Below are 14,691 nucleotides of genomic sequence, written 5' to 3' on the forward strand. Positions count from 1 at the left end.
GCCCCCCTCCCGCCGTCCGTGTTCTCTCCCGCCCCCCTCCCGCCGTCCGTGTTCTCTCCCGCCCCCCTCCCGCCGTCCGTGTTCTCTCCCGCCCCCCTCCCGCCGTCCGTGTTCTCTCCCGCCCCCCTCCCGCCGTCCGTGTTCTCTCCCGCCCCCCTCCCGCCGTCCGTGTTCTCTCCCGCCCCCCTCCCGCCGTCCGTGTTCTCTCCCGCCCCCCCGTGTCCTCGTAGGTGCTTGTTTTTTGTGTGTGTTTTTTTCCCTATGCCCAGCGTTTCTGATTCCAAAATGGCGACGCCCCTGGGTCGTGTGTTGTGCAGGGTTGGACCAAGGCTGCGGACAGTGCTGTACGGAGGTCAGCTCATGGCGAGCCAGAGAAGGGGTAAGCAGCAGACGGGATTGTAGAGAGCCTATCGTTTAAATGGCACCGACATGGGCACTGCAGGGCACTGGTTAAGGCAGCTGAAAACAAGACTGTCACAGAAAAAGACATTGAAAACAGACTAACAGCAAAGGTGCTTTAAGTAGAAAAAAGGCGTGTACAGTGAAGGGTCAGAGGAAGAAAAGGTGATGTATATCAAAATGCATTAACTTTTGAAAACAGCAATAGCATGAAGTATTGACAGGAATAAAGAGCAAACGAAGTGGTGTTTACACAACAGTGGCATAGGAGAACATAGCCCAACAGTATCGGTGGCAAAGATCTAGACGCGACTAGAAGGAACCGGGCAGAGCCTGAAGAGCACACGCCACTTTACAAAAGCTGAAAGTAAATATACATAAGATCGCCATCAATTAGGAGCATACACGGGGAAATTGCGAAGGGGATAGAGAAGACATCACGATTGCACTATACAGGGAAGTCGCCTTTTACAGCCACAGCGAGGCACACTGAAAATAATAAATGCCTGTCAAATAATATGAAACGAAAATTCCTAGCACAGCAAAAAAAAAAAAGGAATATGTATGACCCTACAAACCAGTATACAAAGTGCTGCTGACTGAAAAAGCATGGGTTGGACTGTGGTGTGGGTTTTTGGCAACTATTGTGTTCGTGCATGTAAATGGAAAGAAGAATAGATTCTTAAAGTCAAAATTTAACGATTCGACTTTAAAAACAACGGCTTGGCAATTGTATATCTCTGCTGTAGCCCACATCGGGCTTTGCTTTTTCCTATATAAATATTGTATAAAGCGGGTAGGACTCTTCGCACCTAACATGGGACAGCGAGAGAACACTACTAATTTGTACTGGCACTGTTGTTTTTTTTATTATAGAATTTGTTTTGCGTTCCCAGCTCTACCGACGCAACAAAATATGACAAACCTTTCGCTGCATTTGGCATAATGAGTTTCCTCACCACATGTACTGCTGATTCCTTGCTAGGTAATATGCACAGTAACTATATGTATTTTGGCTCTTCTGTCCTAGGTATTTTAGGATCTCCAAATAGGGTAGCTGCTTCACGGTCTGAGAACAGGTACCTTTGACTTGTTATTGCTAAGGTCGGTTATACGAGTTTAGGGCCACTCAGTCTGACTACAGAGAAGAAGGGTGCAGCAACATCTTGCCCCAGCGTAGTTTCGCAATGCTCTCCCTCCGAAGATGACCTTTTTTTACGTCACCTTGCCTGTGAGTACCCCTTGTCTTCTTTGGTAAACCAGCGGTGGACAGTGCCCACCTTTTCCCTCTGGTACGAGACTGCTGCTGTCTAAACACTCTATTCCTGCCAGCCCTAACATCTTTCCTCTACGTCTTGTATTATACCCCTTTGTTTGCTGTGCTCAGTTGTTTGTAGCTAATTTTCACTTCTGTGTACATACTGCAAGAGTTACTGGGCAGATACATCTAAACATCATAAGTGCCACAGGATGATGCCAAGAGACAAGGGGGGGGGCAAGAGCGGCCGGCGCGAAGGAGCTCCAGTGCCAGCGCCCTCCAGTGGGTCAGTCACTCCGCGGTTCTCGTTTCCATAGAAACGCATAAAACACACCGCCTTTGGCCTACTACCTATGCGTTATCTTTTATCTTTCGTGAGTGTGCCAATGTCCCTACACTGCCCTCTCGTCTTGTCCTATTTTATTCCATCCATGTATTTCACCCCAAGGGCTCTCGCTCTCCGTTCGTGCCCTCCTTCGGGGTTTCTCTCCTCTACCATGTCCTGCTCCTGCCTCCTTCTCTGCTCCGTTTCTCTTAATTTCTGCTGCGTAGTGTGTCCCCTCCACCTCCCCCCTTGCCTCTACTCTCCAGTATTTTCTGTTACATTCTCTCCTCTTCTGCCGCGATTTCTTCCCACTGATTTACGCTCCCCGTTTCTTCACCTCCTTCCTGTACTGTACCTCTCCTCTTTCAAGGTGTCTTTCACGCCCCCCGTACCTCCCTGCTCACCTCCACCTCTCGAAATGCTGCTTTTCTGTGACACACCTTGAATTACAATCTCGTTTTACTTTCCTTTTCATGTCCTTTACCTAAATAAAAATACCCCCCCCAATCTCCCCATTCCCTTCCACACTTTCTGCCTTCGCTCCTTTTCTCCCAACTCTCCATGAACTTTGACCTTGCCACTACCTCGAGCAGTTCCCTCCTCCGCTTACTTTTCTCTTACCCTACCTGCCTTTTCCTGCTCCATACCCAACACCCCGTCCTCCCCCTTCCTGCTTTTCTATAATAGCCCCCACGTTGACCTCTGCTTTCACCTCAAGTGGCGCTGCTGTCACCCCTCTATGGCGCCCCTTAACCTCTGTATGCCGCGCCTCCTCTCTTTATACCCTCCTGCTCGCACGGTGCGATCACTGTGCCCCAATTGTTCAAGAGCCTGTGCTTCTCCTCTTCGACCCACTCCCCCCTTTCTCTGCCCCCCCCCCCCGCGCCAGTCTCTGCCCCTCTCCAGACCCCCCTCTCCAGGGCGCTCCCGTCGGCGGGTCCACTGCATTGCTGATTCCCAGGCAGCGCTGAGGAGTTGGGATGGCCGGAGGGGGGAGGGAGGGGGCACGTCTGAGCCCCTGATCCCGCCCTCACTCCAGGATGGAAGCCGGCACCAGCTCCAGTCCTGCTGCGGGAGAGCCGATGGGCAGGATACAGCTCCGGGGCGCCGCCGCCGGGCAGTGCTGCTGCGCCCGGCCCGAGGCAGGTAAGAGCCAGGCAGAGTCAAGGGCAGGGAGAGGCGCTGCGGGGAGCACAGAGGCATGCGCATAGGACGGAGACTGGGGTAAAGGGACAGCGTGACATTACAGAATCTCTATAGGGGGTCGTCGATTCCAACAACGCGACTTGGAGTCAATGTGGAACATGCTCATCTTTTATATATTCGTACAGATTGGGGTCTACGGGGCAACTAATTATTAGGGAGTCGAGCCAAGGCTCGGCTCTGTCTCGAAGAGCCCTGGAACGAGCCGAGGTTTGAAAATAGGTGGCACGCAAATCATTCCACAAACATCATGTTAGAATATGATAAGATGTCTTTAGAATTCAAAACGCGTATTTGTTTAACCATCAGAAGAGTTTCGCCTTAGTACACCAGATTATGTCTGTGCGTCTAAAAGCATTTATTAAAAGTCAGAGTTTGTAAACATTAATCAATATTCCAGCCCCCAACCTGATGGCAATGTTATCAGTGAGCTCAGAAGCAAGTCAGTTGTCATGTAGCCTGGATTCAGCCTCTATATAGGGATATCTATCTCACATGAAAGATTAATGCTTTGCCTTTAATTCTTTAAGGATGAGATTAGAGCGTGGGAGACAGGCAGAATCCACATTTTATTTTGGGTGACAGGCAGAATCCCCATTTCATTTTTGGCCGGTTTACACAGCTCAAACCTTGCCAAAGTACATAAGAATACTTCACACCAGACACACTACGCTATACAAATGCCTATAACCTAACCCAACGTCTAGATATGTGATCATATGATGGTCATTTGCATAAAGTCAACTTTATGTCAGAGTTAAATGCAAAGATGGTGGTAGAATTAGATATGCTCTGTAGCACTGCTACGAAAGAGCGCTGTATTCCAAGAGATGGGCAAACAATGCCCTCGCTGCTAGAAGAAAGGAAGCACACAAACAGCAATATATAATATGCCTGGAGCTCCGAAAATCGACGCAATAGCTAATAGTATTTAAAACACTGTGCTAAAAAGTCTGGATACTTATTTTATATTAAAGTTAGTCAGTAGATCGACTTGCTACTAACGAAGATTTTTTTTCAATTGTGTAACTCTCTCTGCTTGAAACAGTTAATCCGAGGTGGATTTCAGGAGGTGTCCTTGGACTGCCCCGAGTCCTTGCCAGTGACCCACCTGTGGCACGGATTTCAGGAAGAAGTACTGGCTGTTTCGCCGGACATGACTCGAGCAATGTACACGCAGTGCAGCATTTTTCATCAACTTTGGCACTGCATGTCTATCGCAACACAGCACATTAATACTGTGCACTCTGTGCAGTGTGGCGCACTGACAGCGGCTCTGCGTCTAGACCAGCATAGGCTGTCCGTGTGCCCGTCCCCCCTCCCGCTGTCCGTGAGCCCGTCCCGCCTGGAGCAAGGAAGAGCCATGGAGCATACAGGCAGAAGAGCGCTGTGTCCGCAAGAAGCTCCCGGTGAGTGCGGGCGTCTTAGCAGCTTCAGGGGCATTTTGTTTTCAGAGCCCACGAGGCTCTTCCAAAGCGGGGGCATTTCTTTCGAGTCCCCCACGAGGGACTCCCACGACAGGAGGCATTCGTCTTCAGAGCCACGGAACTCGTGGGGGCATATTTGTGCTAGAGCCCATCTCTCTCTCGATCTATCTCCCCTATCCTTCTCTCTTTCCATAGATCCTCTCTCTCACGCTATACTAAACTGTCTCTTTTTCTCTCTCCCTGTCTCCTTATCTCTCCTCTCTCTACCCATCTCGTCTTTCTTATTTCTTCTCTTTGTGTAGCTTAGTCTGCCTTTTTTTTAAATAGCTCTCTTCTGTCTTTCACTGTTTCTCCTCGGTTTCTCTCTCGCATGCAGCTGCAACCTTCCGTTAGGCCTCGTGATCTTACTGGTCACCCCTACAGTCCTATATAGGGTGACCACCTCAGTCCAGGTCATCACGGAAACTACATCCCGTTTTCCGTGTGCCTCTGTTGCCTGCTGCTTGTGCTCCGGTTTTGCGTGTGCCTCTGTTGCCTGCTGCTTGTGCTCCGGTTTTGCGTCTGCCTCTGTTGCCTGCTGCTTGTTTATTAAGCATTTAAATTCGTTCACATTTTACTAAAAAATGGACTGGGTCTCATAATGCACCAATTCGACAATATTTTGTTATTTTCTAAAACTCAAACTCAAACCGATTACATCACCAGCACTATACCAAGGTTAAAAATTCTTAATTACCAATGTTAATCATAATCCCAGCATTTCATATATTTCCTTAGTTCAGGGACGTTTCTTATCACATTTAGTATATCTCATGGGTAGAAAGTTTCTTTAAGAAGCTCAAGTCCTCTTTATGAATTAGAATTCTTTGAAACAGAAATTAAATAATCTTGCCTCTAATCAGTCTATAAGGGGCAAAACAGTATAAAGTGACTTGTGCTTTGTGTGGAAACTTCATCACAGTGACACAGGGGCAAGTCATGTTTCTAGATAATGTGTTGAGGAAAAGCTACCCTATAGTGTATCTTACATAGCCTAAAACCCCTCGCTGTGCTTGCTTCCCTGCCCCCTCGCCGTGCTTTTTTCCCTGCCCCCGGAGTGTGTGTGTGGCTCTGGGTGTGTGTGTGTGGCTCTGGGTGTGTGTGTGTGTGTGTGGCTCTGGGTGTGTGTGTGTGTGGCTCTGGGGGTGTGTGTGTGTGTGTGGCTCTGGGGGTGTGTGTGTGGCTCTGAGTGTGTGTGTGTGGCTCTGGGTGTGTGTGTGTGGCTCTGGGTGTGTGTGTGTGTGTGGCTCTGGGTGTGTGTGTGTGTGTGTGTGGCTCTGGGGGTGTGTGTGTGTGTGGCTCTGGGGGTGTGTGTGTGTGTGGCTCTGGGGGTGTGTGTGTGGCTGGCTCTGGGTGTGTGTGTGTGTGTGCGGGGCTGGCTCTGGGTGTGTGTGTGTGTGTGGCTGGCTCTGGGTGTGTGTGGTAGTAATTGCTGTCTGCTGAGCTCGTCCGTAGGGTACAATAGGTCTCACATTTGCGAGAGATTAAGCTAATGGCAATGTAAATGACAATGCCATTTATTTCTGTTTCAAAATCAACACATAAATACAAATTTTGTCATTTACAATGCCAATAGCTCAAACTTTTCCAAAGGCGAAACCATTGCATTGTAAATGCTTGTTATTTATTTGTTCTTTTTTTAACAAGGGCTGTGGCTGGTGGGCAGTTTTATACATGCACCTACAAACTGTAAAAGCAAGAGCTGTACCCCATAGCAGTGTTTTGAAATGTGGCTGAGATTTGAGATGCAGTCATTTTGATTTACTTATTTCATGCACTTGGGGGGACTTGCATCGTTTCAGTCAAGCTCGTGTTCGGACATGCAGGTTTTATTTGGACTGAGATCAGCTTTACCCTTAAAAAGTAAGTACCTAATAAGATGTAGTAACTTCAATAGCAGGATACGCCTGTTTTACTTGGACTGAGCTCAGCTTTATTCTTAAAGCGTGAAAGGTGTACCAAATGGCAGTAACTTGAAATGAGGCTGTGATCAGTTATGTAGTAACTGCAATAATACTATATTAACTGTATGTACTTTGGGGGATTGTACGCCCTTTTAGTGAGGTACGTGCCCAAATATGCATGTTTTAATTAGATTCAGATCAGCTTTACTCTAAGACAGATATACTGAAAGAATAAGAGGAGTTCCAATCAGTTGTAATCTCGATAGTACTTTACATTTCCCACATTGTAAGTCCCCAACAGATTGAAACAAGCTGTACTTTAGCCTTATGAGTCATTAGAGCCCATGTGTATTTAATTAATTAGGAGGGAGTAGTAGAATGTTTTTTTCGCCCTGCTGTTGCTAGTCTTTACATAGCTTTTAAGCGTATTCACCGAATCATGGGGAGAGGTAGAAGGCCCTGTCACTTGCCTCCTGCAGATACATTTGAAATTGCACTAATGTATTTTTATCATATTTATTGTAAGTATTTAGCGAATCTTTGTAATGGTTTTTATTAACCACAAAATAAAAAAAACTGAAATCTTGGTGAGTGACAGTGGTTAGAGTTATCTTTCCATGTCAGCTCAGTCATTGGCATGCAGAAGCAATTTTTATGGTCAGTTTACTTGTTATATGTTAAGTTGAATAGTTACTAAGATGTTGTGTGGATACCTCTCTGATGTACATGTGTTTTGTGAATGTACATTCATCGGTTTAAACATAGATTATTTGTACATTCGTAGGTTCAAATGGATGTTGAGTCAAATGCACATGAAAGTACACTTGTGTATCTAAATGTACATTTATTAGAGCAATTGTACATTTGATACGGCTCAGTTTCAAGTGTTTCAGATAGTTAAAGTGGACTTTGTATGAGATTCTTCAAGGAAAGGCCAATTCACATTGTCTGGAGAGCAAAGGGAGGGCTATTGTTCCACTCTGGTATTTTCTCAGTGGGAAGCAGGCTAGAGGGTTGCTTTTAGGGCAGATGGGACTGCCATGACCCAGCTATGAAAGCCCCATAGCAGCCCCCGTTTAACAGGCATCTCCTGCAGTGTGGGTAGTTTGATCATTTCTGACCAGTCTGGTCCTGAGATTGTAACTGAGCTTATAGAACTTACATTTGTAATAGGGCTGTGGATTGCTGGCCACATAATGTTTTTAACCTATTCATTGAATATAAATATTTTTGTAAATGAAGTCTTGAACACATTTAGCGTTTTTTCTGAATGAGAAGAGACAGTTCTTACCCTTTATTAAGGTGCACAAGGGTCAAGTTGATTAAATGTGCCTGACAAATTTTGGGAAATGTAATAACATTGATGAGGAGTGTGGTTGTAAGGTGATCTATTAATGAATTGCATTACACATTTGAATTATTACAACAAGGGTGATGGACTCCTCTAACAGTGTAGCCTTTAAATTCTGAACAAATGTGCTTCAAGTTGTTTGCTAACTGCTGGCAAGTCTTTATTTGGGCACATCGAATTTGTCCGAGTTCCACACATCCACCTCTTAAAAAACAGAAGGAGTGGCTTTTCCCTCTTTTATCCCTCCTCTATCCTTCTCAATCCAAACAACTGACTAATATCCACCACTCAAACTAATTTCATATTTCACAATACTAATTCACCACTAATAAACATATAAATGCAAACTTTTTCCCTCTTCTATCCCTTCGCTCTACTTCTGAATACAAATAACTAACTAACCAACCTACCACTCAAATAACTTTCATAGTTCACTATACTAACTCAACACTAATCCTTTATGGGTTCCGGAGTAGCATGCTACTCACCGAAAAAGCGCTTTGACGCCTCATCAGGGGTAGTAAGCGCTAAATACATGCGATTATAATACAATAAAATACCTGAGCAGGGACATCTGAAATGCCGTCCATTCAAACCTAAGAGTCCATGTGGGTATGAGATAAAATTCCTCCTGAAGAACCTTTGGAACAGCCACTTGAATGGCTTTGTGAATAATTCAAAAGAATGTAAAAGATTCTTATGGCTCTGAAGAGCCAATCCAGGTTTAAAAGGTGGGACAATATTGATTCAGCTATTCTCATGTCCAATAGCACTCGAGTAGCTATAGTTGGGAGTAAGTAAAGTTTATTACTCAAAGGTTTGTGCAAGCCCACAGCCAGCCCACCATCAGACTGGAGACTAAGAAGTGTGAAAAAAACAAAAAATAGCAGCAGCCCTTTTCCTTCTATGCAGTCATGATCCCCGTATCCACCAGGACCACGCAAATGCTGCTCCAATTTAGAATTGATTGAAGACTCACCTACATAAAAAACACTACATTACAATGCAGTAACAATCCAATAACCAGCTACTGGAGAAATTGAAGATTTCTTTCACCTTTCTCATGATGACAAAACGGATACAGTTTATTAGTTTGGGGAGTAAAAGTTAAACCTGGATCAAACATAATGCTTAGGTTTCTGACTAGCGTGGGTAACAGTCAGAGGTTGATGTTCACCGAGCAGTAGTCCAGATAAAATGGGGAGAAGATTCCACTGTGAAGAGCAGCTTGGTTTTTCATCAGAATTTCCATTTTAATATGTTAGCTGAAATATAGTCTGCAACTGCTGTTAGATATGTTTGGAAGAAAGAGGAGGGCTTGTCTGAAGAGTCATCTAGCAATACAAAGATTTCTGGCTTGTATGTATATGCATAGAAAATCATGGTGGAATTTGGCGACTCAGAGTTAATATTGTAACATGGAGTTCACGCCAAACTCCTCCAATCGCCACATGGTGGAATTTTTTCCCCGCGGGGCTCCTGAAATGAGAACTGGTGAATGAGATTTTGGCATGCCTTCGCGTGATTTTCTAACACGGGTGGTCACCGACAGTCAGAAGGCTGCTTCTCGAGTAGATTTGCTGCAGCTCAAGTAGATTTTCTACTTGGGTGGCAGTAAAATCAACTCGAATAGCCATGTGTTCTTGTGCAGCACATGGTGCTGTTCGCGCTGCTATTTCAGAGCTGCTTGTCTTACCAGCGCTAAATTACAGCGTGAGTTTCATATTTTCTGTCCGTTGGCAGAACTCTGCTAAATCTTGCGAAGTTTTTATGTAAATCCGAAGATTTCCGCAGAGTCAAATTCCGAATGTCCCGCCCACCCCTTAAAACAACCTGATCTGTGTCTTCAGTCGGGCAATGTATGAACTTAATAAAATGGGGGCTAATGAAGACCCTTACGGCACTCCACACTTTAGAGAAGAAAAATTTGACTGATATGGTATTGCTGAAAAAATCCATGTTAGAATTGGTTCTCAACTCAACCGACTTCAATAAATCAAATTTCAAACTATGAATTCCTTACTCCGCAGTCACCAAATCTAGAATGTGCTGCCACATATTCATTCAAGAAGGCTATTCTAAATGTTGTGAATTTTATTCAATCAGTTGAAAGATTTAACATATATTAGATGATTAATTCCCCACTCGAAGGGTAACAACATTAATAGTGGCACTACTGCACTCTTGCACCACTATAATATCCATATGGCTGTATGTATACAGGATAAATACGTTTGAACGGTGTATTTTGTTTCTATTCAGCTCAGAACTTTGCATATCGTTTTAACGTTCAGGTTGCAAAGGTTTAAAATAAATAGCAGGAGAAAAAAAGGAGGCTTGTGCAGCAGTGGTAACGTCTCTGTTGCCACACAGGGTGTTAGCATGCAATGTGTCATTTCTTACCAGTTTCAAATAGCAATGTCCCCCCTTTCCTCATATGCTGGTTCCCACAAGGCAGGACTTGGCAGTTGGGAAGACCAACTATGTATCTTGTTTGGTGCTGGATATTGTATTTCCTTGCAGTCACTCTTCATGAAAGATCTGAGTATAATTTCCTGAAGTACATATGCAGTGGGATAGTACACGAGTAAAGTTTATAATTCGCACACCCCTAGTTCTACAAAGCCAATGTGGTTTTTTTGTGACATGATGATAATCAACTATGAGCCAGAGTGGTTTGTGAATGTCAGCTGGGCTCTAAAATGTGCTTTATTATATGCATTTTTTATATTACAGTTTATTAAAAGGGAAAATTCCACCGTAACACACACCAATAAATCTTACTGCAAACATATTATAATGCCATCTAGTCTTATTGTTGATAGAAATCTGGAATTTACGAGGCTAGTGTAATTACCACACTTTATGAATAATACATAACTTATAGGTTGGCTATTTCTAAGAATTGTGTGTTTGAAACCATTGAAGTTAGGGCATTATAATTATGATTCAAAACTTTATAAATATTGATTTTCATAATTTATATTTAGGTCTGATGCCACAGCACTACATATTTCACCGCTCATACACTGTGGGCACGACCTGCAGCTGTGTCCAGAGGGCTCTAGGCATGGTCTGCACACACAACTGTGCCAAATACCTCCTCCTTGCAGTACTGAGAAAAGGACATGACTAATATTCCTCTACATGACATACCCGACATTACTAAGACATGTGACTTTCTAGACCTGTCAAAATTAGACAGACGTCAGTGTCTACATACAACATCAGACGTTACAAACCCCATATTTATCTTTTTGCCTGCTCCCCCATTCATCTTCATGGCCACCCTGTGCTTCATCGTCACCCTCCCAGGCCAAGAATCCTGAAGCCGGGCCTGCATAGCTCAGACAGTCAGACTCTCAAAGGTGGGCTAATCCTATACATGCTGCTAGCACAATTTACAGTTGTTGCCCAATTTCAATAATTTCCCCATAATGGTATGCGCAACCACATAGAGTGCATTCCTTTTGAAATAATACGATAGCTGCTGTAAGACTGTGTTCTTTGCAGCTTCTTACATCATCCAAAGATGAGCAATGAATATGAAAACAATTTATAATGTAATTCGGCTTTTTTGTCACAGTAGTATGTGTCTATAAGTTAAGATAACAATACAGAGTCTCAAGAAATGGAAAATTCACATTGGGTTCGTTAATCGGATGTATGACGTTATAACGCATACTTTTACTCCGCAGACCATTACAACGCGACTTTTACTCCGCATACCGTTACAACGCATAGCGCCTTGGGGCGCTGGATAGTGGTAAGTATAATTTACTATTCTAACTCCAGTCCCCGTGGACCCTAGGGAAGGTGTTGGATAGTAAATTATACTTATCCCCTATCCTAGAGCGCCCCCCAGCGCAATGCGTTGTAATGGTATGCGGAGTAATGGTCGCGTTGTAATGGGTCTGCGGAGTAAAAGATCCGTTGTAACGGGTGTATACCCGTTAATCTGCATGTATTTACTCTATTTTGGGAATTTCCAGAAGGAGAAATGCATTGAGAATGTCAGTGAAAGCCCATAATGTCATGACATGTTGGCTGTTCCCAAAATGTGTAATAGGCCTGACACCCCTCAGAGAACAGCCCTTTAAATAAACTCATCTGACTGCTGATACAGCACATTTGAAGATATCAAGAATCCGTGAATTAAGATCCGCCATCTGTGAGGGGAGATGCGATTGTTGCTTACTTAGATTTTATGTAGGTCCACAAATACATTTTGTAACATAACGTGCATTTGTAAAGCACACGTTCACCCGGAGGTATCTTGTCACTGAATAACAGATGTTTATTGTGACCCAACTCAATGGTACTCATTTTATCGACCTCAGATGGATGAAAGGCTGAGTGAACACGCCGGGATTCGAACCTGTGACCATTAGGTTGAAAACAGGCCCCTGCAGAAGACGCATTAGTCCAGTGAGCCAACAGACCCGGCATAAAGCAGGTCAATAAATTATTAGAGAGTTTTTATGCAAACAGGACCCATATGTTATTTACCACAGTCTTAAATGTAATAGTAGGGTTGAGCAGACTGAATCTGGAAACCAAGATTTATAATTTGTAGATGCAGATAGAAATTTCACTAAGGCGGCAAACAATTTTGTGAATCAGGCCCATAGAAAATATTTTCACATATTAAAGAATGGATTGTAAAAGTGTTTAAAAGCCAAGTGTCAAAAGGTGTTCATGATAAAGTGCAGCTTTCTATGGGTTACGCCACCTTTTAATTAATCCATTTGGAAAGAATGCTAGGTTCAGGCCTTCTCATGAATCTGGCCAACTTTGCTTAGTGTCTGATCAAGGGTTCAAAGGCAGCATTCAACTTCTAGTCTGTAGCAAAAGCATGGTTACCTGTTGATTCCTGGTAGCAGAACAAGGCAAAGGGTATTGCTCCGCAGGGTTTTACAAAGCCGTTTCACACTCTTGTCTAGTTTCTTAATCTTGTCTCTCAGCTCTTGCTCCTGCGGAGAACAATAAGCATTGGCAATGTTAGCAATACAAGCTGACAACAATGACGATACTGGATGGTAGTAGAGTGAATTAATGAGCTTGCTTTAAAACACAGGGCACACGTTCAAATGAATCGTATCTGGGCACTTGGGAAAGTTAAGGGTATGTGTTTGGTACTTGTGGCAGCTATTGGTCAGAGAGCAGTATCGCCTGGACCCATTTGCAGCAGTGCACACTTAAAATTTAATACAGAACATAGGTTAACCAAATGCTTGGCATAGCGAAATGACATCACAAGGCCTCTGACCCCTGCTGGACCCTTGTCAAGGCCTTATCCTCTGACGAGAATTTTGTTTGCTGGGAAGCCAAAGAGTGGAAACTACAGAAATCAAACATGACTTTTTAGTCTCCAGATAATTTCTGTTTGGGTCACTTCCTTCATGACCAGTCGTAGCAATGAAGTGCCAGAGTACCAATAGGCAATCCAGGGGTAAAAGCTGCTAGCCCTAGCTATCTGTATTTCACACCTAGGATCCATACTTTTAACTGGATACCTAGATGGCCTCCATGCAGAGAGTAACAAAGAAAAAAATATTTTGTGGCATTTGTGATGATAGTTTTCCCAGTGTTTGTAGGTGAGGAAAGGGGCACAGCAGTCAAAGAATAGCCAACATAGAACAGATAAATACCAGCAAACAAACAATCAGGTATTCACTAAGGGAGCTTATGCGTTGTATTGTATGCTTCTAAAATATAGAGCTCATCCTGCACATTTACTGTTAGTGAGAAATGGAGATCAAACAAGTGGTTATCGCATTGAAATGTAATAGAACATAGCCAGAGCTCTTTAATCCCCCCAAAAAGTTCACATTCAAACAGAGACAACTCATCAGATTTGTTTGTCAGTTTCCAGGACAGTTCTATCAACTCTGCATGGATGAAATTGGAGACTGAAAGAATTTCGGTTTCGGCAGCCAAATGAATTAACAAAGAATTCCAAGGCTAAATTCAAACTGTGGATGTAAATGTGCATGTTAATTTATTGAATATTTGCAACATGTAGCAACAAGATGACGGTCTGAAGTTGGAGACTTCTTCCATATGGTATGGCATTGTCAAATGAATCAGAAATATTGCCAGGCTTATATTTCAGACACTGCCTGAGGTAGCTGGGTGGCCACAAACCCTACCACTAAGCATGCTATATTGGCAATTCTAGAAGGCACTGAAGACTGCTCCTGGTACACTATTAGCTAAAAGAGAGATGGGCAAGCACAGATTTGCATATGCTCCCCTCTCCTCGCCGCCCTTAATCAGATATGGTTGAGAGGCATGGCTCAATGTTCCATTCTAGAAAAACCGATATACTGTGCTAGGGGTGAGATTACTTTCACACCTCTAGCTCCAACTATCACTGACATACCAAGGCCAACAACAATTAAATCTGGTAAATTATTAAAGCTTTTTAATATATTAGACACTTTCTGTATTTGTTAATTGATTTTATCTACTGGGCTCACGTTACATGCTTAATAAAATTAATAAAGAGTTTAATAAAAAATACCTTTTCTGTAATGATGAGAGAGAAGTGCCTTCAAGGCAGACTCGAATTTTGTCAAACATTAAAAAAAAAATGGCCCTTTGACTTCACTCACACTATTCATACTGTCCCAGCTTCCTAGAAAAAGGCTGGCTGCTGCACTGGCTGAGTCACAGAACTCCTGGAGCTGTGATAACACTGAATGTTCGTCGTGCATACTGTTTATGCTGGCCCACACTGCAAAGCTTCTGGCACGAGGCATTTCAGAGAACTGAATTAATGC

The 14,691-nt window shown here is 43.7% G+C and overlaps 1 protein-coding gene across 2 annotated transcripts in view; it reads right to left on the minus strand.

Annotated features, from left to right (window-relative positions):
• Positions 1-14,691, minus strand: part of REXO5 (RNA exonuclease 5) — a 350,267-nt gene that overhangs the window by 47,118 nt on the left and 288,458 nt on the right. For both annotated transcript variants that reach the window (XM_078665078.1, XM_078665077.1), the window contains one exon: positions 12,770-12,879. In XM_078665078.1, coding sequence (XP_078521204.1) covers positions 12,770-12,879 — 110 coding nt within the window. The remainder of the gene's footprint in view (positions 1-12,769; positions 12,880-14,691) is intronic.

This window comes from Lissotriton helveticus, chromosome 10 (assembly GCF_964261635.1).
Source record: "Lissotriton helveticus chromosome 10, aLisHel1.1, whole genome shotgun sequence".
Lineage (NCBI taxonomy): Eukaryota > Metazoa > Chordata > Amphibia > Caudata > Salamandridae > Lissotriton > Lissotriton helveticus.